This window comes from Heteronotia binoei, chromosome 2 (assembly GCF_032191835.1).
Source record: "Heteronotia binoei isolate CCM8104 ecotype False Entrance Well chromosome 2, APGP_CSIRO_Hbin_v1, whole genome shotgun sequence".
Lineage (NCBI taxonomy): Eukaryota > Metazoa > Chordata > Lepidosauria > Squamata > Gekkonidae > Heteronotia > Heteronotia binoei.
This window is the reverse complement of record NC_083224.1, coordinates 195,631,730-195,658,399: the sequence shown is the minus strand read 5'-3', so window position 1 is coordinate 195,658,399 and position 26,670 is coordinate 195,631,730. Positions and strand designations below refer to the sequence as shown.

The 26,670-nt window shown below is 49.8% G+C and overlaps 1 protein-coding gene across 1 annotated transcript in view; it reads right to left on the bottom strand.

The window, feature by feature from the left end:
• UNC13A (unc-13 homolog A) overlaps positions 1–26,670 on the bottom strand; it is a 230,988-nt gene that overhangs the window by 25,979 nt on the left and 178,339 nt on the right. Inside the window, exons 36-39 of the mRNA XM_060233129.1 lie at positions 22,110–22,115; positions 15,282–15,320; positions 8,649–8,678; positions 2,174–2,230 (exon numbers count right to left, since the gene is read on the bottom strand). Of these exons, the coding sequence (XP_060089112.1) occupies positions 2,174–2,230; positions 8,649–8,678; positions 15,282–15,320; positions 22,110–22,115 (132 nt within the window). The remainder of the gene's footprint in view (positions 1–2,173; positions 2,231–8,648; positions 8,679–15,281; positions 15,321–22,109; positions 22,116–26,670) is intronic.

Below are 26,670 nucleotides of genomic sequence, written 5' to 3'. Positions count from 1 at the left end.
GGGGAAATAAAACCCTGTCATGAATATTCTGTTCTGTCTTAAAGCAACCTGAACGGAGGAGTATAAAGGGACCCAATAACTCTGGATCTCAGTAAGGCAGAAGAATAGCTAGGATTTTAAAAGTCAGGGGGCTTTTTTAAAAGTCAGGGGGCCCCCTTTCCCATCCACTGTGGGGTCTGCCGCTTCTCATAAGCTTTTTTCTGGCAAAAAAAGGGGGAAATGCAGGCTGCACCCCAAAGAGCCCCCGGACGTTAGGGGGCCTTGCCCGGATGTCAGGGGGCAGTGCCCTCACAGCCCCCCCCCCCGGTATCTACAGGCCTGCAGTAAGGTGACTTAGGGGGAAGTGTGTCAGCTCTGGACCTATCCTCAATTAAAGAAGGCTTCCAGTGTAGTCAGAAAGCTGGCTTTATTGATAGATAGAAACAGTAGCAATACACGTCTGTGTCAGAACTGGCTCACCTTTGGAGATGGCCAGTATGTACACCTTATCCAGGGCCGTTATGCAGCCCGCCAAAAGTACCGTGCAAAAAAGCCCACGTAAAGCAGTACAAACTGGTTCCCACCAACACCTTTAGTTCCCCAAACATTCAGCAATGTGAGCTGTTTCTGAGAAGAGACGAAGAGGCCTTGAGACAGCAGCTTGACTCCCTTCTTCAGGGTATAGACAAGTACTTGTAATTAGTACCATAGCCAGAGCAAAGCAGGCACCTCCCCTGCTTCCAAAAGCACTGCAGCATAGAGAAATACAAAAATGGCAAGGCTTTTTTTGTAGCAGGAACTCCTTTGCATATTAGGCCACACACCCCCTGATGTAGCTGATCCTCCAAGAGCTTACAAAAAAGAGCCCTGTAAGCTCTTGGAGGATTGGCTACATCAGGGGTGTGTGGCCTAATATGCAAAGGGGGTCCTGCTAGAATTCCTTACAGGGCTCTTCTCACAGGGCCTACTGGAAGCTCTTGGAGGATTGGCTACATCAGGGGTGTGTGGCCTAATAGGCAAAGGGGGTCCTGCTAGAATTCCTTACAGGGCTCTTCTCACAGGGCCTACTGGAAGCTCCAGGAGGATTGGCTACATCAGGGGTGTGTGGCCTAATAGGCAAAGGAGCTCCTGCTAGAATTCCTTACAGGGCTCTTTGTACAGGACCTACTGTAAGCTCTTGGAGGATTGGCTACATCAGGAGTGTGTGGCCTAATATGCAAAGGAAGTCCTGCTAGAATTCCTTACAGGGCTCTTCTCACAGGGCCTACTGGAAGCTCCAGGAGGATTGGCTACATCAGGGGGAGGTGTGTGGCCTAATAGGCAAAGGAGGTCCTGCTAGAATTCCTTACAGGGCTCTTTGTACAGGGCCTATTGTAAGCTCTTGGAAGACTGGCTACATCAGGGGGCGTGGCCTAATAGGCAAAGGAGGTCCTGCTAGAATTCCTTGCAGGGCTCTTCGTACAGGGCCTACTGTCAGCTCCAGGAGGACTGGCTACCTCAGGAGGGTGTGGCCTAACATGCAAAAGAGTTCCTGCTACAAAAAAAGCCCTGACAAGGCCTCTTGACATACTGTGCCCCAATCTTAGGGGGACGTTAGGGAATAGATTGGGGCCTCTTCTAGGGTTGCGAAGTTCCTGGGCCTAATTGATTTGATTGATTGTTGAGGCTGGTTAGCACGGAAGCCTGTGGGGTTTTGTCCTGTCACTCTCTACTGTGTTTCTCTGTTGGGTTTGCACAAGTTTCTGGGCCTGGCAGAGGTTTCCCCGCCCCAGAGGTTCCCAACCCACCGTCCGGCATTGGTACCATTTGGGAGGGAAAACTTAATGGTACCTATTGTGGGGCAACAGGTGTAGTGGTTAAGTGCACGGACTCTTATCTAAGAGAACCGGGTTTGATTCCCCGCTCCCCCACTTGCAGCTGCTGGAATGGCCTTGGGTCAGCCACAGCTCTCGTAGGAGTTGTCCTTGAAAGGGCAGCTGCTGGGAGAGCTCTCTCAGCCCCACCTGCCTCACAGGGTGTCTGTTGTGTGTGTGTGTGGGGGGAAGGTAAAGGAGATTGACCGCTCTGAGATTCAGAGTATTGGGCGGGATATACATCCAATATCTTCTTCTCCCCGATTCCCACCCGCTGAGGAGTATCCTGCTCCCCCCTTGTCCCCCCCCCCGGCTCACAACACTCAGCCAACCCCTCCTACCTTGAGTTTTGACAGCTGCCCCAGCTCCTTGGCTGCGTTGAAGATCATTTGCGTACCCTGCAGTGCAGAAGAAGGAACCAAAAGAAAAAAAAGGGGGAGGAGGAAAGAGGGAAACAGAATAAAGTAAGAGAGAATTTTTTTTTTCCAGACAGTAACTGTGACCCCAGTGATATGTTTCTGGACCTGAGAGAATCCCCCTTCATTTGACAGCAACCAGTTCCAGCAGCCTGCCAGCAACGGACTCTTTCACACGTGCAGTTTTCACTCCAAGGGTGTATACTGTCACATGTGAAGGATTAGTCTCCCCCCTGTGAGGCAGAACACATTGTTTGTCAAAGCTTCTCAACAGGTCACGGATTAAAAACAGGCCTTTGTGTGGTAGGGTTGCCAAGTCCAATTCAAGAAATATCTGGGGACTTTGGGGGTGGAGCCAGGAGACATTAGGGGTGGAGCCAAGATCAAGGCTGTGACAAGCATAATTGAACTCCAAAGGGAGTTCTGGCCATCACATTTAAAGGGACGGCACACCTTTTCAATTCCTTCCTTCCATAGGACTCATAGAATTGGACCCCCTGGTCCAATCTTTTAGAAACTTGGGGAGTATTTTAGGGAGAGGCACTAGATGCTATACTGAAAATCTGGTGCCTCTAACCCCCAAAATAGCCCCCCATAGCCCTAGATACCCACGGATGAATTCTCCATGATTTTCTATGGAAATAAATCTCCACAGGGAATAACAGAGTTCCCAGCAGACATTTCCCCCCGCTTTCTGACAACCCTGAAGCGGGGAGAGGGTCTCCAAACCGGGGGATCCCCTGCCCCCACCTGGGGATTGGCCACCCTATTGTGTGGTCAACAAAGGTTCTCACCACACCCAAAAATATCTGCACTGAAGGGTCTCTTCTGGACAAATTTCTGCCCATCCTTTCTCCACATGCGAGGGGCCCCCTCAGAGGCAAGCCATGTGCTGAGAGCACCCCGTCCGCTTGCCGCGAAGGCAGAACGGGGATTCCTGCTAGGCAGGTGTGGAATTCTAGCAGGAGCTCCTTTGCATATTAGGCCACACACCCCTGATGTAACCAATCCTCCAAGATCTTACAGGGCTCTTTTTTGTAAGCTCTTGGAAGATTGCCTACATCAGGGGGGCGTGGCCTGATATGCAAAGAAGCTCCTGCTAGAATCCCCCCCCTGCCGCTAGGTCAAGAACTTGGCATTGGTACCGATCTGTTTTAACAAAATGGCGGTGAGGATGAAGCTGGAGAAGGGCGGAAAGTAGGGCTGAGGGTTGCTTGTAGGGATTTCTGCTGGGGGTGGGGTGGGGATTGGGGTCTGATGCACAAAGAGATGCACTGCCTTCACTTGCCAGGATGCCAAGGGCCAGGGAGGGAGGGGTGGCTGGTTTCATGCCCACTGCAGTCCTCCCTGTTACTTTCCTCTGTGGGAACGGCGCTCCCGTGACTACTGAGAAGAGGGCGGGTCCTATCTTTACAGCCCTCCTCCCCTTCATTTGCATAGCCCCACCCATTGCAGGTTTCTTGGGCACACAACGATCTGTCACAATAGTGGGGACTTGAGTAAAGACAGAGAGAGAGTTAGCTACGAGGAAAGAGATAGACAGAGAGAAGATATTTTAGTAGATGTACATCTTTAAAGTCCTTTTCCCTTGGTCACAAATGCCCAGCCTTCCCCAGCTTTCTGTAATTCTCCTTAAAAAATTTTTTGGGGAAAATGTTTAGGCACATTTTGGGAAATCACCAGCAATCCTAGGCCCCGATCCCATCTTTCGTTTACTGGAGTTGGCACCAAAATGTATTAGGGTTTTTTTTTGTAGCAGGAACTCCTTTGCATATTAGGCCACACCCTCCTGATGTAGCCAATCCCCCAAGAGCTTCCAGGGCTCTTTGTACAGGGCCTACTGTAAGCTCCAGGAGGATTGGCTACATCAGGGGGTGTGGCCTCATATGCAAACGAGCTCCTGCTCCAAAAAAAGCCCTGTATGTATTTATATTTACATTTACGTCCCGTGTCTGTCTGCCCAATCAGGGCCACCAAGCATGACTTCCTCTTCAAGCTTCCAAATATATTCAGTCTTATAATTTCAGGGATTGAGTTTTCAAAGGTGAAGGTAAAGGGTAAAGGTAGTCCCCTGTGCAAGCACTAGTCGTTTTCGATAAACGGACTTTTTATTGAGTGAACGGGGGAAGCCTGACATCCATTCCTGGTAATTTTGGGCGGAACCAGATTCGTCTCACCCTCTCTCCTCTTTCCTTTTTGAAAGGTAAGCACCCCTTTGCTGCAGATTCTGGCGACAAATTCTGTAAACAAAGCATTTTCCTTTTTCCATCCTGAATTTACTGCCACCCATTCGGTTGACTCTGAATACTCCTCACATCCCACGACAGGATATTTAATCATATTTTGCATATTAGGCATTTTTGTATATTAGGCCACGCACCCTTCGTGTAGCCAATCCTCCAAGAGTTTACAGCGCTCTTTTTACAGGGCCTGATGTAAGCTCCAAGAGTAGGCTTCCCAACCCTCCCGCCCTGGCGGGGGACCCCAGGATTTCCAGCCTCTTCCCCCGCGCCCCAAAAAAACGGAAGCGGGTGGGAGGGGGGGGAAATGGCGCCAAGGAGCGCGGCGAGCTGTCCCATCTCGGAGCAGGCGACGCCGCTGCATGGCTGCCACCTCTTCTCCGCTCACCGTAGCTGCTCCTCCGAGATGGGCTCAGGCTGAGCCCATCTCGGAGGAGCAGCTAAGATGAAGCCTAGAAGAGGCGGCAGCAGCGCAGCGCCATTGCCCGCTCCGCCTCTGAGGTAAAATCAGAAAAGAGGAGGGTGGAGGCAGGCCAGGAGCGTGGCGAGCCACAACTCCGGGTCCTAGAGGCCTCCATCCTCCCCTCCACCCTCCCCTGCCCCCACCCTCTTCTCGGCTTCATTTTAGCTGCTCCTCCAAGATGGGCTTAGCCTGAGCTCATCTCGGAGGAGCAGCTACGGTGAGCGGAGAAGAGACGGCAGCAGTGCAGCAGCCGCCCGCTCTGAGATGGGGCGACTCACCACGCTCCTTGGCGCCATTTCCCCCCCTCCCCCTAGCTCCACCCCAGTGTCTCCTGGCTCCACCCCCAAAGTCTCCTGGCTCCACCCCCAAAGTCCCCAGATATTTCTGAAATTGGACTTGGCAAACCTATCCAAGAGGATTGGCTACATCAGGGGTGTGTTGCTTAATAGGCAAAGGAGTCCCTGCTACAAAAAAAGCCCAGGTCAGGGTCATCCCAACTAGATCATCAACTCCTTGCTCAACTGAAATCTGCTCCTTGGTGGAAATGCCTAAAGAAAGATTATTCAAGAGCCCCTTATTTGGTTAATATCACTGTGCACAGTCTTAAGACAGGGGAGGCCAAACTTGCTTAATGTAAGAGCCGCAAAGAATGAAGTCAGGTGTTTGAGAGCCGCAAGACATGAATGTCAGATGTTGGAGAGCCACAAGGAAGGAAGGAGGGAGGAAGGGAGGGAACGAGGGAAGGAAGGAGGAAGGGAACGAGGGAAGGAGGGAGGGAAGGAAGGAGGGAGGGAAGGAAGGAAGGAGAGAAGGAGGGAGGGAGTGAAGGAGGAAGGGAACGAGGGATGGATGGAGGGAGGGAGGGAGGGAGGGAGGGAAGGGAGGGAGGGAGGGAGGGAAGGAAGGAAGGAAGGAAGGAAGGAAGGAAGGAAGGAAGGAAGGAAGGAAGGAAGGAAGGAAGGGAGGGAAGGATGGAGGGAAGGAAGGAAGGAAGGGAGGGAAGGATGGAGGGAAGGAAGGAAGGAGGGAGGGAAGGAAGGAAGGGAAGGAGGGAGGAAGGAAGGAAGGAGGGAGGGAGGGAAGGGAGGGAGGGAGGGAGGGAGGGAGGGAAGGAAGGAAGGAGGGAGGGAGGGAGGGAGGGAAGGAAGGAAGGAAGGAAGGAAGGAAGGGAGGAAGGAAGGGAGGAAGGAAGGAAGGGAGGGAGGGAGGGAGGGAGGGAGGAGGAAGGGAACGAGGGAAGGAAGGAAGGAAGGAAGGAAGGAAGGAAGGAAGGAAGGAAGGAAGGAAGGAAGGAAGGAAGGAAGGAAAATACATGGGGGAGGGAGAGGTGAAAAGAAATCAGCTTTAACTTTAAATGCATGCTCCAAGCCACTGGCCTTCTCCAAGTCAGGCAAAAGGACAGTCAAGAGCTTCGAGAGACACACAGTATGTGTGAAAGAGCCACGTGTGGCTACCGAGCCGCAGTTTGGCCACCCCTGGTTCAAGAGACGCTTTTACCGCACTACGATCTCAGACTACGCCAACAGAAGTGCCGACAGGAAGCTATTCCAAACCACCCCTGGATCAATGTATTTGTCTGTGCAGAACTTCTGTGGAAGGTCTGTTCTGCTATGTCATGGCTTGTCCGTTGTATTCAGATCCTGGAAGCGGAGTCCTATCTGGAATACGAAATAATCTATATAGCTTTTCCGACAGTGATATGAGCCCTCTGGTCTCTTATAGAGTAGCACTCTTTGCATTAGCAGCTAGAAAAGTTAGAGCAAAGATGGGTCTTAGGAATGCAGTTCATTCGGATGTAATGCATTGGCAGAGTAATAGAGTAACAATTAAAAATGGAATTTTACCACGCTGTCTGCATTTTTATTTGGAGGTATTTCGGACATTTTAGATTTTGTATAACTGAATTTAATAACTGAATGTGGTTTTTATAATACTAGGCATGTAATTTCTTTCCATTTTTTCCTTTCTTCTTTTAATTCTAACGGCCAACGTCCGTACACAATACAATAAAACAAACTCACTCCTCATATCCCCGGAGAAAAATAAGTTCTCTCTGAACCCTCTGCCCCTTGCCTTTTGAATGTCGACTCAAAAGACTACACACACGCACACACACGCACACACACACACAAAAGCCTCTACTGGCATATATAAAAGACTACAACACCAGGCAACAGCTGCGTGAGCCAGGATGCCAGGGAGGCCTCATCGAGGTTTTGTGGTACCTCAGAGGTAAGGCCTGTCCGCAGGGGGAGTTCACACATTCATTGGCTAGTCCTCAAGTGGCCAGGGGTTGTGTGGGAAGAGGGCAAAAAAGGCCATGTGACTATATGAACAACCCCCTATGGTTTGCTAATACTAACTCCCAGGGGTGGAATTCTAGCAGGAGCTCCTTTGCATATTAGGCCACACACCCCTGATATAGCCAATCCTCCAAGAGCTTACAAAAATGAGCCTTGTAAGCTCTTGGAGGATTGGCTGCCTCAGGGGTGTGTGGCCTAACATGCAAAGGAGCTCCTGCTAGGATTCCACCCCTGCTAACTCCACTGTGTTGTACCCCCCCCCCCCCCGGCACTAATCAGAATTGACTGGTTTTTACCCAAGACAGCATAATTTATTGCATCATCAACCCCCCCTTCTTCAATTTCCCCCAAATCCTCCTGCCCACTTTCAACCCTGTTTTTTCCTGGGCGCTCTAGCAATTTGGGAGGGAAACCTCTACGGTACCATAGAGTTTTCCCTCCCAAATTGCTAGAGCATCTGGGAAAACCATAGTTTTTCCCCAGAAGCTCCTAGAGTGGCTGGCATGCAACGTCACTACTGGAGGAATGGGGGACTTGGCAACCCTAATCTGGGAATGACATCCTGAATTATGTGCCGCAGATCCTGAATTATGTGCTGCAGCTTTCCCTCCTTTGATTCATTTGTGCACGTGCATACACACACAACTTTCTTTTTTTGTAGCAGGACCCCCTTTGCATATTAGGCCACACACCCCTGCTGTAGCCAATTCTCCAAGCACTTACGGGGCTCTTATTACAGGGCCTAGTGTAAGCTCCAGGAGGATTGGCTACATCAGGGGCATGTGGCCCGATATGCAAAGGAGCTCCTGCTGCAAAAAAAGCCCTACACACACACATCTGTTGGTGGGTGCTTAAGGAACTCCAAAATCCAGGGGGGGGGGATGTCAACAAGAATTCCTTTATAGCCAACAACTCTTGCCCCCCCAGCTTCTGAGCCCAATGGGTGTGTAGCCTGATATGCAAAGGAGTTCCTAAAGCCCTGCCCATGTCTATTGGTCCAATAATGCTTTTTTCTGCTAGTTCCTGCATCTTTTTCCCCCCTTCTTGGCGTTTCCACCAGTCCCCCATCCCTGTCTTTCCAGTTCAGATGCCAAACCCTCGCAGTCCACCCCACCGCATGCAAACAGGCAGACGAGCAAGCTGAGAATCAGATGGGGGAATGTTTCTTTTAAAAAACAACAGAGATTGACAGACGAAAAAGAGGAAAATTATTCAGCACAGGGTGGAAGATAGCAGCCAGGCCCAGGCCGCACGGCCTGGAGAGAGGGGGGAAAAAGACAAGGCAGACATACGGACTGAAAGACCACAGGAAATATGGATAGAGGAGCTCTACGGACAAAAGGAAAGGAAAGGAGAGAACCAAGCAGGCTAAGAATTAAATGCAGTCTCCTTACTTCTGTGTGACTGGGGATTTTCACCCTGCTCTGTGAAAAGAACAGGAAGGTTTATATACTGTTAAAAGCATCCAACACAACACCAACACACACAAAAGGCAGTCTCCCTCCCCAGCATCAGGTTCCACCCCGGGAACGGTGATTTTCCCAGACAATCACTGCAGACTTGGTCGGTCCCGCAAAAAAAAAAAACAAACCCCACCCCTACACCACTTCCGGGAAGAACCTGGAAGTGACATCGGGTAGCTCTAGGAATTGCTGAAAACTCTATGGATTTGGTTGAGGGTCCATCAATGCTCAACTTGTCCCAGCAGTCTTGCACCTGTTTTGTCAGGGTTTCCACTCAAAGAAACCTGGGAGTCTTGGCAAACCCCTCTTTCCAACTCAGAATATATAAATCTCTGTTTCTGGAAAATCGTCCCCTTTTGGTTCTGCCCATTTTTCTTTGTTTCTACTCGGGGTGGAATTCTAGCAGGAGCTCCTTTTCATATTAGGCCACATACCCCCGATGTAGCCAATCCTCCAAGAGCTTAGAAAAAAGAGCCTTGTAAGCTCTTGGAGGATTGGCTACATCAGGGGGTGTGGCCTAATTGGCAAAGGAGCTCCTGCTAGAATTCCACCCCTGATTTCAACTAATGATTTCTGTGTCTTTTATTGTATCCCACTATTATTTACATGGAAAGCCATCTTGAGTTCCTCTAAGGAAGAAAGCTAGAAAGGTGCCAAATAAATATACTAGTATTAAATATTATATATATTCCACTGATAGCCAGATGGCGATTGAAATATCATGCACCTATGTTGAACAGCGGTGGATTTCAAGCTTGATCAATGCTCTCTCTAAGCTGTGGTGTCTTGTGAGCAAAAATTCTACTTTGTGAGCTACTGGCATTGAAGTTGTGAGCTCCTGCATCAATTAGTTTGCTCTGGGGCTGGTTCTTTTTTATTTTTCTGCGCGAAGACAAAAAGGTGTGAGCCGGAGGCTAAAAAACTGTGAGCTAGCTTACGCTAACTCAGCTTAGAGGGAAAACCGATCTTGATATTAAATACTAAATTTACTATATGCTAAATATATTAATACTAATTTAATACTAAATACACTAATTCTCTGATCGAGCAGATGCTCTAGGAAGAGCAAACGGATCAAACCGGGCTGGGATCCATCCGTACCACACTTCCCAATAAGCCACCAGATCTGTCAACAGGAAGCTGATGACTTCATCAGTAAATGCCCTTGTCCAGGGATGGAATTCTAGCAGGAGCTCCTTTGCATATTAGGCCACACACCCCTGATGGAGCCAATCCTCCAAGAGCTTACAAAAAAGTGCCTTGTAAGTGCTTGGAAGATTGGCTAAATCAGGGGGTGTGTGGCCTAATAAGCAAAGGAGCTCCTGCTAGAATTCCACCCTTGCCCTTGACCGAGTCTATGCTTTGGGTCAATTTACCTGAGCCAGAACAGAGACTATGTCCAGTGCATCCACTCTTCGTTTGGATCCTTAAGTTGAAAAGAAAAGGGGAGGCCAGTTCTCCAATTCTCTTGCTCTGAGCAAGGCAGAGTGGAGGTTGTTTCCTAGAAAAAGACCTCTCTCTCCTCCGGACTTTACTTCCAGGAAGACAAAATGGATTACTCTATACCTTTGAAGAGTTTTGTTTGTTTGTTGAGCACTATTGGACAATGCTGCTGGATCACTTTAGGCAGGGGTGGAATTCTAGCAGGAGCTCCTTTGCATATTAGGCCACACACCGCTGATGGAGCCAGTCCTCCAAGAGCTTAGAAAAAAGAGCCTTGTAAGCTCCTGGAGGATTGGCTACATCAGGGGTGTGCGGCCTAATATGCAAAGGAGCTCCTGCTAGAATTCCACCCCTGACTATTAGGGATGCCAGGCAATGACCTGAAATTCTCATGAGGCAGGGTAAGAGGCAGAAATTACTTTAGGCTACATGCCAAGGCAAGGTGGCCACGCCATGCCTGGCAACTGATAGATGGTTTGTGAGTGGGGACATGGAGGGCTGATGTGCTCTGCGCCATCACATCACTTCCAGAGAAAACTTGGATGTATGGTTGCTCTAGGAATCACTGGAAACTCTATGGTAAAACCATAGATTTTCCGGCTATCCTGAGAGCTATCTTTTGTAACTTCCAGGTTTTCTCCAAAGAAGACTTGGAAGTGATTTATGGTTGCTCTAGGAATCACTGGAAACTCTATGGTAAAACCATAGAATTTCTGGCAATACTTAGAACTATCTTGTGTAACTTCCAAGTTTTCTCCAGAGAAAACTTGGAAGTGATGTACGGTTGCTCTAGGAAAAACTGGAAACTCTATGGTAAAACCATAGAATTTCCAGCAATCCCTGGAGCTATCGTGTGTAACATCCAGGTTTTCTCCAGAAGTTATATAGCAGCACAGAGGATGTCAATTTTTCCTGCCTGCCACCACTCCAAGGACATCAGCTGATGTAAGACCTCACCTAGAGTATTGTGTTCAGTTTTGGGCACCGCAATTTAAGAAGGATATAGACAAGCTGGAACGGGCCCAGAGGAGGGCAACAAAGATGGTGAGGGGGCTGGAGACCAAGTCCTATGAAGTAAGGCTGAAGGAGATGGGGATGTTTAGCCTGGAGAGGAGGCAGCTGACAGGTGATGCAATATCACCATCTTCAGGTACTTGAAGGGCTGTCAGATAGAGGATGGAGAGGAATTGTTTTTTGTGGCCCCAGAAGGTAGGACCAGAACCAATGGGTTGAAATTAAATCAAAAGAGTTTCCTGCTCAACATCAGGAAGAACTTCCTGACCATTAGAACGGTTCCTCAGTGGAACAGGCTTCCTCAGGAGGTGGTGGGTTCTCCTTCCTTGGAGGTTTTTAGTCAGAGGCTAGATGGCCATCCAACAGCAATGACGATCCTGTGAATTTAGAAGGAAGTGTTTGCGAGTTTCCTGTATTGTTGCAGGGGGTTGGACTAGATGACCCTAGAGGTCCCTTCCAACTCTATGTTTCTATGACTCCGGGGGTGGAGCCCGAGGAAGGTGGAGTTTGGGAAGGGGACTCTGTCCTTGAAAGGGCAGCTTCTGGGAGAGCTCTCTCAGCCCCACCTAAGTCACAGGGTGTTTGTTGTGGGGGAGGAAGGGAAAAGAGATTGTGACCGCTCTGAGATTCAGAGTAATGGGTGGGATATAAATCCAATATATTCTAATTGTTGGTGGAAACTTGGTATCAGCCAGACGGGAGGTGGGAATTCTTATTCTCTTGGTCCCTCTGTTCAGTTCAGGGGCTGCAAAAACACAACTCCCACTCACTCTGCTAGGAAGTTATGCTGAGGTTATGCAGAGGAAGTCTGAGAAGAGGGGAAGCTGAATTCAGGTTAGAGCCTGTTCCTCTAGTTAAAGAGCCATCCTCATAGGCTGTCAGTTCCTCCCACTCTTTGGAAACGTGAGGTTTATGGCTTGTGGAAGGACAGAGCTTTCTTTGTAGCAGGGACTTCTTTGCATACTAGGCCACACCCCTCCTGATGTAGCCCATCCTCCTGAAGCTTACAGTAGGCCCTGGAAGAAGAGCCCTGGAAGCTCTTGGAGGATTGGCTACATCAGGGGTTTTGTGGCCTAATATGCAAAGGAGTTCCTGCTACAAAAATAGTCCTGGGGAAGGGGGACTAGTGGGGAGGCAAATACTGTCAGGAATTGGATGTGCGAGCACTGTTGAGCATAGCCAGCTTCAAGAGGGGATTGGATAAGCATATGGAGCAGGGATCCATCAGTGGCTATTAGCCACAGTGTATTGTTGGAATTCTCTGTCTGGGGCAGTGATGTTCTGTATTCTTGGTGCTTGGGGGGGGGGGGGCACAGTGGAAGGGCTTCTAGTGTCCTGGCCCCACTGATGGACCTCCTGATGGAACCTGGGGTTTTTTTTGGCCACTGTGTGTGACACAGAGTGTTGGACTGGATGGGCCACTGGCCTGTTCCAACATGGCTTCTCTTACGTTCTTATGACTGGGGCAGTGATGCTCTGTATTATTGGTGCTTGGGAGGGGCAACAGTGGGAGGGCTTCTAGTGTCCTGACCCCGCTTATGGACCTCTTGATGGCACCTGGGGGGTTTTTTGGCCACTGTATGTGACACAGAGTGTTGGACTGGATGGGCCATTGGCCTGATCCAACATGGCTTCTCTTACGTTCTTATGACTGGGGCAGTGATGCTCTGTATTCTTGGTGCTTGGAGTGGGGGCAGCAGTGGGAGGGCTTCTAGTGTCCTGACCCCACTGATGGACCTCCTGATGGCACCTGGATTTTTTTTTGGCCACTGTGTGACACAGAGTGTTGGACTGGATGGGCCATTGGCCTGATCCAACATAGCTTCTCTTATGTTGTTATGTCTGGGGCAGTGGTGCTCTGTATTCTTGATGCTTGAGGGGGGGGGGCACAATGGGAGGGCTTCTAGTGTCCTGGCCCCACTGGTGGACCTCCTGATGGCCCCTGGGTTTTTTTGGCCACTGTGTGACACTGAGTGTTGGACTGGATGGGCCATCTGCCTGATCCAACATGGCTTCTCTTAGGTTCTAATGTTATTTTCTTTGTGTTTGCCCATGGGCGGTTTGTGAGCGACCCAAATGCAAGCAGCTTGAATGTTTCTGAGCATTCAGCGGGGTTGCTTGCAAAAGTGCAGGTGGTTTAGAATTGAGCACAGAAGTATGAACGTATCCATAGGTGGCCTCCTCAAGTGCAGCAGGTGGAATGTCCCACTCCGGCGGCTACCTTGTGGTACTAAGAGCAAGCCTGTCTAGCTCAGGTCGCCAACTCGGGTGTGCAGGTATAATTTGGGGAAGGTGGAGTTTGGGGAGCAGAGGCAACTTAGCAGGGTGTGACAGCATCCTAGGACATCTGTTTCTCCTAAACTCTATGGTATACCATAGACTCCCCGCTCTGGAGCTGCTGTATCTTCCGGGCAAATGAATCTCTGTATGCTGGAAATCTCTGGGAGATCTCCGGGTTGCACCGGGAGGTTGAGGGCCTGACTTCCAGCCATATACAGCACACTGGAATTCCCACCCAGGCCCAAAGAGGGCACTGAGGCTTGAGGGCATTAAAGTCCAAGGGTTCTTCTGTCCTGTCGACATCTCTGGTCAAAGTAGACTTGGTTGATTGTCTGAAGCAAAGTAGAAAACCAGAGTTGGGTTGAGTGCCTGCTGCAAGGGCAAGCTTCGTACTCTTTCCCCTGATTGGAACTCCTCATTTACATTAGGGGTGGAATTCTAGCAGGAGCTCCTTTGCATCTTAGGCTCCACCCCCCCCCCCCGATGTAGCCAATCCTTCAAGAGCTTACAAGGCTTTTTTTTGGTAAGTTCTTGGAGGATTGGCTACATCAGGGGTGTGCGGCCTAAGATGCAAAGGAGCTCCTGATAGAATTCCACCCCTGATTGACATATATATCACTTTACAAATCGTCTGTGTTCATAATGATGAGAACCTTCAACACAGAGGCACCTGAACCTCATTTGTGCACCGGCTGTATCATTTGCACCCCATGATATGATTTGCTGAACCCCCACGAAGAACAAATGCAAGGTTGCCAGACCCCAAGTTGGGGTGGGGGTTCTCCCGATTTTGGGGGGGGGTTCAATCTGCCGCCAGCCCGCTGGCCAATGGGGGAAGCCCCAGCCCCAAACAGCCCCCTCCCGCATTGTTGTCCGTATGATGACATCATGCAGAATGACATGAATAAAAAGTGTGTGCATGTCACATGACGGTGCTCTAGTGTTTTGGCCCAAGCTATGGTGCTCCTGTTCTGTAATGTCTGTTTTTATGGCATTGTTTTAACTCTTATTGTTTTATTGTTGTGAGCCACCTTGAGCCCGCTTGCGGGATAGGGTGGGGTATACATCTAAAAATTAAATTAAATTAAATTAAATTAAACTCTATGGTAACCATAGAGTAACCATAAACCATATGGTAACCATAGAGTTTTGACCAAAATGCTACAGCATCGCTGTGTGACAGGACCAGTGTGATGACGTCACTTCTGCGTGACATCATCACGCTGACATCATGTGCAACGATGTCACCAACTTCGACTCTCCAGGAAGTCTCTCTCCCACCCTCCGCCATCCGGGTGATGACATCATGCAGAATGACATCACCCTGCCAGGCATGTCACATGGCGGTACTCTAGCATTTTGGCCCAAACTCTACGGTAACCATAGAGTTACCATAAAACATATGGTAACCATAGAGTTTTGATCAAAATGCTACAGCATCGCTGTGTGACAGGACCAGTGTGATGACGTCACTTCTGTGTGACATCATCATACTGACGTCATGTGCAATGATGTCACCCCAACTTCCACCCTCCGTTGTCCGGAACCCGGCAACCCTAACCAAACTCCACGAGGCACAAGTCCCTGGACACCACTGCACCCAGACAAAAAAAATACTCAACAAGACACACACCTGAACAACACGAACTACAAAACACGACAACTGAACTCAAGGCCAACGTTCAAGGCCTTGGCCTCCTCTTCCTTCCTCCTTCCCCCTTGCCAACAGTGAAGTGGGGCTGGGATATTGGTTTCCCTCTTTCTCGATTTTGGTTCGGGCCCTGTCACTACAGACAGACAGTCAAAGAACCAAAATGGTGGAGTTACCTTCTCTGTCCCCTTGCCATGCTTTCGCAAGAGTGTCCCCTGTAGAAACAATATCACAAATCGATCAATGCAGTTGTGGAAGGGGAGAAAATGGAAGGAAGGAAGGGAAAGAGGGGGGGAGGTTAGGCAAGCCCTGCAGCTGGCTCCAAAGGACAAGGGGCTTAACTTCCCTTCACAGTGCTGTTAAGGGCACCTGAGAAGGTCAATACACTACTGCAATATGTCCGGGTTTTTAACCAGGGGTGAAATTCTAGCAGGAGCTCCTCTGCATATTAGGCCACACACAGTTGATGTAGCCAATCCTCCTGGAGTTTAAAGTAGGCCCTGTAAGACGAACCCTGTAAGCTCTTGGAGGATTGGCTACATCAGGGGTGTGTGGCCTAATATGCAAAGGAGTTCCTGCTGCAAAAAAGCCCTGATATTAGGCCACAACCCCTTGATGTAGCCTCCTGGTGTTTACAGTAGTTAGGCTTCCCAATCCCCAGGTCCCAGCGGGGGATCCCCCGGTTTTACAGGCTTCCCCCCTGCCCCCGGCCTGCTGGCCGGCGGGGAAAGCCGCACCCCCACAGCCATTATTCACCTCCATGAACAATTCCCATCGGTATCGGAGGCTCTGGGGGGGGGCTGTTTTTTGAGGTAGAGGTGCCAATTTTTCAATATAGCATCTAATGCCTCTCCCCAAAACACCCCCCAAGTTTCAAAAGGATTGGGCCAGGGGGTCTAATTCTACGAGCCCCAAAATAAGGTGCCCCTATCCTTCATTATTTTCTACCGAAGGAAGGCATTTTAAAAGGTGAGCTGTCCCTTTAAATGTGATGGCCAGAACTCCCTTGGAGTTCAATTCTACTTGTCACACCCTTGCTCCTGGCTCCACCCCCAAAGTCTCCTGGCTCCACCCCCAAAGTCCCCAGATATTTCCTGAATTGGACTTGGCAACCCTAACAGTAGGAGAGCCAGTTTGGTGTAGTGGTTAAGAGTGCGGACTCTTATCTGGGAGAACCGGGTTTGATTCCCCACTCCTCTACTTGCAGCTGCTAGAATGGCCTTGGGTCAGCCATAGCTCTGGCAGGAGTTGTCCTTAAAAGGGCAGCTGCTGTGAGAGCCCTCTCAGCCCCACCCACCTCACAGGATGTCTGTTGTGGGGGAGGAAGGGAAAGGAGATTGCAGACCACTCTGAGAGTCTGTCCTTGAAAGGGCAGCTTCTGGGAGAGCCCTCTCAGCCCTACCCACCCCACATGGTGTCTGTTGTGGGGGAGGAAGGGAAAGGAGATTGTAGGCCGCTCTGAGACTCTGTCCTTGAAAGGACAGCTTCTGGGAGAGCCCTCTCAGCCCCACCCACCTCACAGGGTGTCTGTTGTGGGGGAGGAAGGGAAGGAGATTGTAGGCCGCTCTGAGACTCTGTCCTTGAAAGGGCAGCTTCTGGGAGAGCTCTCTCAGCCCTGCCCGCCTCACAGGGTGTCTGTTGTGGGGAGAGAAGATATAGGAGATTGTGAGCCGCTCTGAGGCTCTGCTTCAGAGAGAAGGGTGGGGTATAAATGTGCAGTCGTCTTCTACTTCTTAGGCCCTGTACTAAGAGCCTTGTAAGCTCTTGAAGGATTGGCTACATCAAGGGGGTGTGGCCTAATATACAAAGGAGCTCCTGCTAGAATTCCACCCCTGGTGTTAACAAGCTTCAGTTTGGTAAATTCTTGGAAATTTGGAGGGTGGAGTCAGGAGAGGTCAGGACCTCAGCAGGGTACAATGCCATAGAGTCCACCATTTTTCTCCAGGGGAGCTGATCTCTGTAGCCCAGAGATCTGTTGTAATTCCAGGAACTCTCCAGACCCCACCTGCATGTTGGCAACCTTATAAGTGAGCAGGCCTCACTTTGTCGCAGGAGCTCCTTTGCATATTAGGCCACACCCCCATGATGTAGCCAATCCTCCTGGAGCTTACCGAAGGCCGTGGAAGAAGAGCCCTGTAAGCTCTTGGAGGATTGGCTAGGTCATGGGGGTATGGCCTAATGCAGAAAGGAGCTCCTGCTACAAAGTGAGCCCCGTAAGTGAGCCCCCTTATGCAGGACTAGGGGACCTGGTGAGAATGCCTTATCAAAAGTCCTCCCTACAGCCTGCGCCGAGATACTCTGCTGGATCTGAGCCAAATATTATCTGCAGGGATCTTTTGCAGTACCTGCAACCAGGGCTTTTTTTTGTAGCAGGAACTCCTTTGCATATTAGGCCACACCCCTGTGACTTAGCCAAGCCTCCTGGAGCTTACTGTAGGCCCTGTATGAAGAGCCCTGTAAACTTTTGGAGGATTGGCTACAACAGGGGGTGTGGCCAGCCCCGTAGCTAGGGGCTCCGGGGGAGGGGGCTATAGGAGGGCCATGGAGGTGACAGCAGGAAGCTGGAGAGCCTGGGGCCACCCCTCTTCCTCCCCCTTGAGTGATTTAGAGCCAGCCAATAAGTTGATTGGCTTGCCCTTTAAATGACGTGGGACAGGCAGCCGCTGCTCTTGGAGAGAGAGAGACAGCCCTGGGATGGGGGGTGAGAAGCTCCAAAATACTTTCAGGGGGCCAGGCCTCGTGGGCCTCTGGTTAGCTACGGGCCTGGGTGTGGCCTAATATGCAAAGGAATTCCTGCTACAAGAAAAAGCCCTACCTGCAACTATCCCTGCAATTTGAGATAAGGTGGCGCTTGGACAATTGCCCACTGAAGGAGAGGCAAGGAAAGTCTGCGTAAAGACGAGGGAGAAAGGTAGAAAAGGCCTCAGTGATCGCCTCCAGTTTTCTCCATCCGGAAGTGCTTAGTAGCCCAAAGTCTCGTGGTTCATGTTGATACGATGAACGTAACGCATAGGCAAACTGAGAAGCACAAAGGAGATTTCCGAGTAACGTTACCATTGCCACCTGCCACGCCAGCATTAACGGAAGGTACGCTCAGTGCTTGAGCTGAGATTCTTTGTAACCTCTTGGAGGATTGGCTACATCCCAGGAGGGTGTGGCCTAATATGCAAAGGAGCTCCTGCTAGAATCCTGCCCCTGGTTAAATGTGAAGCCTGGGTCTCGGAAAAGTTGAAGACCCGTGCTTGGAGTTGTACGTGTGTGCGCAATCTGAAGACAAACATAGCTTCGGGCTTGGATTCCGAATTTTCGCACAGTTCCTGTGCTCGTACACATGTGGTGTGCTTGCAGCTTCCATTGGTGGCATGTTACTGATGGTTGCGTAGCCAGCTACAAACCAAAATCTGTGGGGCTATAACGTCAGTTGAAAGAGATGGGCAAACAGAATTTCAAAATAAATTCGTCTTTTTGTTCTCTCGCTGGGATGTGTTTTGCCTTCCGTCCCGTTCCCTCCTAGAGGCTAGTGCCAATGCAGTGTTGTGGTTAAAATGTCAGACCACGATCTGGGAGACCACAGTTCCAATCCTCACTCTGCCCTAGAAGCTTGCTGGGTGACCTTGGGCTTGTTGCGCATGCTCAGCTCAACCTACCTCACAGGGTTGTTGTCAGGATAAAATAGAGGGGAGGAGAATGTTGCAAGCCTCTCAGGGTCCCCGTTGTGGAGGAAATTGGGATACAAATGAAGTAAACTGTTCCAGAATGCACAGAGCAAGAAACATCTTCCACGAACTGAGGTCACGTCTTGGCAGGCTGGATTTGGCCGGAGAGGTGCTAACTGTTGACCCCGAAACATGTGGACTGATTTCCCACTAGCCTTATGCCGCCCTCACTCTCCTTTTCTCCGCGGGGCTTCCGTCGGATTTCACACTATCTGCCCCGGGGCTGCAACTCGCTTTGCCTCTTTCGCGCAGCAAGGAAGATCCTCTAAAAACCAGTTTCTGTTTGCCATGTGAAAAAGGTGAAGCTCCAGGGCAGATAGTCTGAAATCCGACAGAAGCCCCGCCGAGAAGAGGAGCGTGAGAGCGGCATAAAGCTAGTGGGAAATTGGTCCTTAATTTTGGAGAGAAAGCCTCCAACTCAAGCTAGAATCCAAACACACACAAAAACACTTTCTTTCCCAGAGCAGCAGGTTTGGGGAGCTCCATGAAAATGTCTCATTTGTTTGACACAGTCCCCCAGCTGCTCGGCTCTTAATTAGTCCCATTATCACAATCCCACGAGGGCTAGAAGCCAGACTGTAAATAAGAAGCTACCGTTCCTGAGTCACTCATCGGTGTATTCCTGTATCTTCTACACACTGCGGTAGCCAAACGGTGAATCAGCTGAATCAGGACGCTGGGATCACCATACTGGCAATGTAGATGCAACGGTTTGGCTGGTTTCACACTGTGAAATTGACACGATTTTATCCCGTTGTGAAAAAATCCGCTTCAGTTTGAAACGATTCTTGGCTATCAGCCAGCCATTGCTGAAGCAGTGGCCAGTGGTCGCCCATTCACACTGCTAGCCTGGCTCGACCACAGACCGCTGCAGAAAGGGTCGTCTTTTTTAAAAAGCCCCTTGTGTGTGCGCTCGATTGGAGAAGCACACAAACGCATCCCAGAGATGGGTTGAGGGGGTGGGAACACCCAATCTTGCTGGAAATGACTTGACACGATTGCACAGCTCTTCTGCTTATGAGTTGCTCTGGGGCATTCAGATAGCAGCCGATTATGCGACCTACATCCGATTCAGGGGAATAGTACCAGGAAAATCCAGGTATCTTTTTGATGCGGATAGGAGGCGTCTGGAGACAGGGTGAATACAGGTGCGGCTCAGAGGGCAGATGAGCTCGTGTGATCGTGCACTTTTAATCCGAGTGGGAGGCGGGGCTAGCTCGGGGCAAATCTCCTGTGTGAAAACACCCTTTGTTGCTCAAACCTCACCTCTCTTCTGAGCTTACTAGGGGTTCTTAGCCTTCTCAGTCCTCCATGTCTGCAATATGGGAGTTTAAAAAATGCTGCCCAGTTTAGAGAGTTGTTGTATGGAGTAACAGGATCATGTGTGCAAAGGACCTCAGTCATGGTTGAGAGGCTGAAGATCTGCTTGGCATATAGGAGGTCCCAGGTTCAGCCTCCAGCTAAAAGGATCTCTAGCGTTGGGGAAGGCCTTGAGCTGGTTGAGACCCCTGGAGAGCTACATTATTGAATTAGGTGGACCCAGAGCCTGAATCAGTATAAAAAAGGGTAAAGGTAGTCCCCTGTGCAAGCACCGAGTCGTTACCGACCCATGGGGTAACGTCACATCACAATGTTTTCTTGGCAGACTTTTTGTTACGGGGTGGTTTGCCATTGCCTTCCCCAGTCATCTACACTTCCCCCACAGCAAGCTGGGGACTCGTTTTACCGACCTCGGAAGGATGGAAAGCTGAGTCAACCTTGAGTCGGCTACCTGAACCCAGCTTCCACCAGGATCGAACTCAGGTCGTGAGCAGAGTTTGGACTACAGTACTGCGGCTGACCACTCCACGTCACAGAGCTCCTTGAATCAGTATAAGCAGCAATAATTTTTCCCAGCGGTATATATGCTGATGGATAATATTTCCACCAGTAAACTGGTATGTCCCCTATGCCTAAATGGGGGAAGGACAATATAATAGAGGGTACCCTTTTCTTGCTAACCACTGTGTGCCTCTATCTGTGGCACGCCCCCCCCCCCCCCGCAACTGGCCAAGGGTTTACACATAGTCAGTACTCCCTTGTTGCCAGAATATAACCCAGAGCACAGCCGAGAAACTGAAGCTGTGAACCAGTGTGGGGTAACGGTGTCACATTTGAACCTCGGAGTCCAGGATTCAAGTCTCTGTGCCTCCGAGTATTGCATGGCTGTGTGCCAGTGATGCTTTCTCAGCCTCACACGGCCGTTGTGAAAACAAAATAGGGAACGGAGAATCAATTTATCCTTGAAAGAAGGATAAAAATGTACTGGAGAGATGGAGGGGATGGAGAGAGCCAGTTTGGTGTAGTGGTTAAGTGTGCGGACTCTTATCTGGGAGAACTGGGTTTGATTCCGCACTCCTCCCCTTGCACCTGCTGGAATGGCCTTGGGTCAGCCATAGCTCTCGTAGGAGTTGTCCTTGAAAGGGCAGCTGCTGTGACAGCTCTCAGCCACACCCACCTCACAGGGTGTCTGTTGTCGGGGAAGGAGATAAAGGAGATTGTAAACTGCTCTAAGACTCTCGCGTGGAAGATAAATGAGATTGTAGGCCGCTCTGAGACTCTGCCCTTGAAAGGGCAGCTGCTGTGAGATCCCTCTCAGCCCCACCCACCTCACAGGGTGTTTGTTGTGGGGGAGGAAGATAAAGGAGATTGTGAGCCGCTCTAAGACTCTTGAGTGGAGGGCGAAATATAAATCCAATGTCGTCGTTGTCAAGAAGCCCATCGATAGATGGGGGGGACGAGGAGCCCGTAGATCTCAAAGAATGCTCCCCCTGTGATAGCCCCTCAAATACTAGCCCTTCGTAGCGACATGAATTGAAACTGGAATCAGATTCTGAGTTTGGGGTCCCCCGATGAAACTGGCGCAATCTCATCTGCTTTCATCTATGGAAATCCCTCCCATCCACCCACTCCCCAAGAAAGCAATCCAGGCATAGAAATTGGATGGGGTGGGGTGGGCAGCAAACTTTCCACCAAGACATAATAGCTGTCACAAAGCAGCTCAGCAATGGCAAGGGAGTCACAGAACAAGAAGAGGCAAAGGATTCTGGGGCGAGGGAGAAAGGAGCGAGAAGGGGAGGCACAGTGGAGAGGATAGGCAGCCACAACAGAAAAGGACAAAAATACCAGCTCAAGTTCTTTTTTTTCTCTCTTTTTTTTTAAAGGAAGGTGGGTAACTGTACGCAAGGCACACGGACAGGAAGAAAGAAAGAGACAGACAAGACAGACAAGGTGAGCTGCCGTACTTACAATCATCTGCCGGGGTGAGGGGAGCGGAGCAATTGGAAAAAATAACGGTCACGTGAGTGAGCCACAACCTTCAATGCACAGTCCCCTTCCCAGTCCTCCCCATACGCACCACAGTCCCGCCTGACCCACAACCACATGGACAAGGATGCTGGGGAAAGGGGTTTGTTGTTTTTGCAACGGGAGTCTTTTTGTCCCCCCCCCTTTTTTGTTCCTCCTTCATTAGTTTCTCTCGCATAATCGCTTCGCGAATAATTTTCAACGTGGCATTAACACTGAAAGTGAAACATTCGGCGGGAGGGAAGAGAAAGTGGCGCTAAAAAAGTAGGCGACTGGGCTTCGTTTTGCACCAAGGAAGACAAAACAGGGCATTTTGTGTTGCGGGGGGGGGGGGGGGGAGAGAGGGCCATCTCTACACAAAACAGCTTCCCGTCTAACACAAGCAGAGACAACAGCCTTGACGTTTACACACACACGCACACATGTACATAGGCTTCACGAGAATTCGGCACTTTTAGAAATTTTCAAGTGGATGTTCTTGATTCTGCTCCATTCTCCTGAAGCCCCACTCCCCCCCACCCCCCATTACAAGAAATTCACTGCACAGTTAATTTGGACCATCGTATTTCCAAACAGTTTTTTTTAAAGGTAGAAACCGCAGATGCCTAAGTTTGAAAGGCTGAACTGTAGAATGCAGGAGTATAGAATGTCCAACACCGCTCGCCCCCCGCAAAAAAAAAGAAGCTGTTGAGAAACACTTCTACCTTTTTTTTTTTTTTTTGCTATGAAGCTCAAATCTAGGTCTTGCGATAACAACTCTTTGTGAGACTGCAGATTTGAGCTCTCCGCCATGTCAGGTTTAATTGAGTTATCTTCACTTGCAACACAGCTTGCCAAGAAGCTGTTACTCTCTTACAGTGGAGTTGTTTTGACACAGCAGCTCTAGGAAAGTCCACAGATGGGCTCTAGAAAAGTCTACCGGAAATGCAATTAACACTTCTAAAGGAAATGTCAAAGCAGAGGAAGTGACCAGATCTAAGGGCTATTCCGCATTCTCATTTTCTTTACTTATGTGTCCCTATGGCTTAGTTTTTTCCCACTTTTCTGCACATTTTTCTCCCTCTAGTGGATTTGATATTACTTCACCGTACATCCAGCATAAAAACCTGCGTCCAGCATAAAAACCTGTGGTTGATTTGATATTATTTCACCGTACATCCAGCATAAAAACCTGCATCCAGCATAAAAACCTGCGGTTGATTTGATATTATTTCATCGTACATCCAGCATAAAAACCTGCAGTTTAAATTTTATGCCGGACCTAAATCCACGTAGTGTCAAATTGGCCACTAGAGGGAGCAAAACATGTGCAACAAGGGGGGGAGGGATGAAGTGATAGGGACAATAAGAATGTGAAAGAGCTATTAAGTCAGGAAATTTTGAAAGAGGAAAGAATTGCCTGTCTCCCATCCCACCACAAAGTAGGTATCTTGCAGAGCTTTTTTTTTTTTTTGTAGCAGGAACTCCTTTGCATATTAGGCCACACACCCCTGATGTAGCCAGTCCTCAAAGAGCTTCCAGGGCTCTTAGTACAGGGCCTACTGGAAGCTCCAAGAGGATTGGCTACATTAGGGGGTGTGGCCCAGGGCTTTTTTTATAGCAGGAACTCCTTTGAATATTAGGCCACACACCCCTGATGTAGCCAATCCTTCAAGAGCTTACAGTAGGCCCTGTAAGAAGAGCCCTGTAAGCTCTTGGAGGATTTGCTACATAAGAGGGTGTGGCCTAATATGCAAAGGAGTTCCTGCTACAAAAAGAGCCCCGTCTTTGAGGAATCGAAAGGAGTGGTGGCTGTTCTGTCCGAGACCACAAAGAAAACCATATTTACTGACTCCTGCTCCCATTTCTGCAAAATCCCAGATTCAGCTTCACAAAATCCAGATAATTCGTAGGAAATAACCAGGCATTGGGATCAAATGGATCCTAATTAAGGAACAGATTATTTTAATCCACGGTGTATTAGTGCATGACTCGCAGTGCTTTTTTTTTTTTTTTTTTTTGTAAAAAAAGCCCAGCAGGAGCTCATTTGCATATCAGGCCACACCAGCTGCCTGGGAGCACCCGGCTAATGCATGGCGGGTTGGGCCAGCCGGAGCTCTGGCTGGCCCAGGCGGAGTGCTGCTCAGGAGGGCTCCCGCAGAAAAAAAAGTCCTGAGGACTCATATGTAATGTAACCAGCACCCCCCACACTGCCAAACAAGGACTGCTTGTGCTGCTGGTGAACAGCTTTACAAGAATGGCGCTGGGGTCTATAAGGGCATTTTGGGGCTCAAAAAGAGTCGTCCTGAAGCCTCCACACACTCCCCTGCAAGAAGAAGAACTGCAGATTTATATCCCGCCCTTCTCCCTGAATCAGAGACTCAGAGCGGCTTACAATCTTCTACGTCTTCTCCCCCCACAACAGACACCCTGTGAGGTGGGTGGGGCTGAGAGAGCTCTCCCAGAACCTGCCCTTTCAAGGACAGAGTCTCAGAGCGCTCTACAATCTCCTTTCCCTTCCTCCCCCACAACAGACACCCTGTGAGGCGGGTGGGGCTGAGAGAGCTCTCCCAGAAGCTGCCCTTTCAAGGACAGAGTCTCAGAGTGGCCTCCAATCTCCTTTCCCTTCCTCCCCCACAACAGACACCCTGTGAGGTGGGTGGGGCTGACAGAGCTCTCCCAGAAGCTGCCCTTTCAAGGACAGAGTCTCAGAGTGGCCTACAATGGAAGAGTTTGGGAGGGAAGGCTTTTTATGCCAGGTACTTTTCACCCTCCACCCTCTCGCTCTGCCTCTGGACCCACATCTAGGATTGCCTGTTCACAGCCTTATAATTTGTAGAGATTAAAACCCACCCCACGAAATGTGCTCACAAGATAAGAAAGGTTAGCTCTGATGCAAAATACTACTGTCAGCACCTCCCGGGCAAGAGGGGAGCGATGATAGGCCTGCCCCGGAAGTTTCTGGATAAATCTTCTTGCAACCTGCAGAGGGGTGGGCGGATCACCTGCTCTCATTCTTTCCAACAGACAACCTGAACTTGGACTGTTCCGCTTCAGGTAGCAGGTAGGGCCTCACATCCTTTCCTCCAAAGAAATTCACTGCGCGTAGAAAGCTAGGCTAGGCACCTATCCCCTAACTTGGCAGTTTTCTACATGCGAGGATTATTTGTACTGATAAACTCTGAATCTTCACCCACGATCTGAAACGGTACAGCGCAAAAACTGGCTTATGCGTTCCTAAGAACATCCCACCTCAACCATAGCAAAGGTCTCTCTAATTCAGGGGTGGCCAAACTTGCTCAATGTGAGAGCCACAGAGAATAAACATCAGATGTTTGAGAGCCACAAGGAAGGAAGGAAGGAAAGAGAAGAAGAGGACTGCAGATTTATACCCCTCCCATCTCTCTGAATCAGTCTCAGAGTGGCTTACAATCACCTTCCTCCACAACAGACACCCTGTGAGGTGGGTGGGGCTGAGAGAGCTCTCCCAGCAGCTGCCCTTTCAAGGACAACTCTGCAAGAGCTACAGCTGACCCAAGGCCATCCCAGCAGGTGCAAGTGGAGGAGTAGGGAATCAAACCCGGTTCTCCCAGATAAGAGTCCGCACACTTAACCGCTACACCAAACTGGCACGGAAGGAAGGAAGGAAGGAAGGAAGGAAGGAAGGAAGGAAGGAAGGAAGGAAGGAAGGAAGGAAGGAAGGAAGGAAGGAAGGAAGGAAGGAAGGAAGGAAGGAAGGAAGGAAGGAAGGAAGGAAGGAAGGCAAATAGATGGGACGAGGGAGGGAGAAGTGATTTAAAGAGACAAATGCCTTCCCTCCAAGCTGGCTGACAGGGCAGTGGGGGCTTTGAGAGCCACTACACCAAACTGGCTCTCTAGGAAGGAAGGAGGGAAGGAAGGAAAGTAGGAAGGAGGGAAGGAAGGAAAGTAGGAAGGAAGGAAGGAGGGAAGGAAGGAAGGAAGGAAAGAATGAAGGAGTAAGGAAAGGAAGGAAGGAAGGAAGGAAGGAAGGAAGGAAGGAAGGGAGGGAGGGAGGGAGGAAGGAAGGAAGGAAGGAAGGAAGGAAGGAAGGAAGGAAGGAAGGAAGGAAGGAAGGAAGGAAGGCAAATAGATGGGACGAGGGAGGGAGAGGTGGAAAGGCAGAAACTTTAACTTTAAATGCATTCTCCAAGCCATCAGCTGGCTTGGCTTGGAGAAGTTATTTAAAGAGAGAAATGTCTCTCTCAGACAGCCGATAGAGCAGCGGGGCCTTCAAGAGCCACACAACGTGTGTGAAAGAGCCACAGTTTGGCCACCCCTGGTCTAATCCAACATCTTGCTTCCTGTAGTGCCCTGTAAGAGTGACAAGCACGCCTGGTATTCAGAGGTACGCTGCCCACGAACATGAAAGCATCAATTCTGATGGGCATCCCTCTCTTCCAGTCCGCCCTTGAAAGATGCCAAAGCTCACAGGCAACAATCACACCACGTGGCAGGGAGCATGGAAGTTAGCTAATTACATTTATTTTCCTGTTTTTTTCCTAAG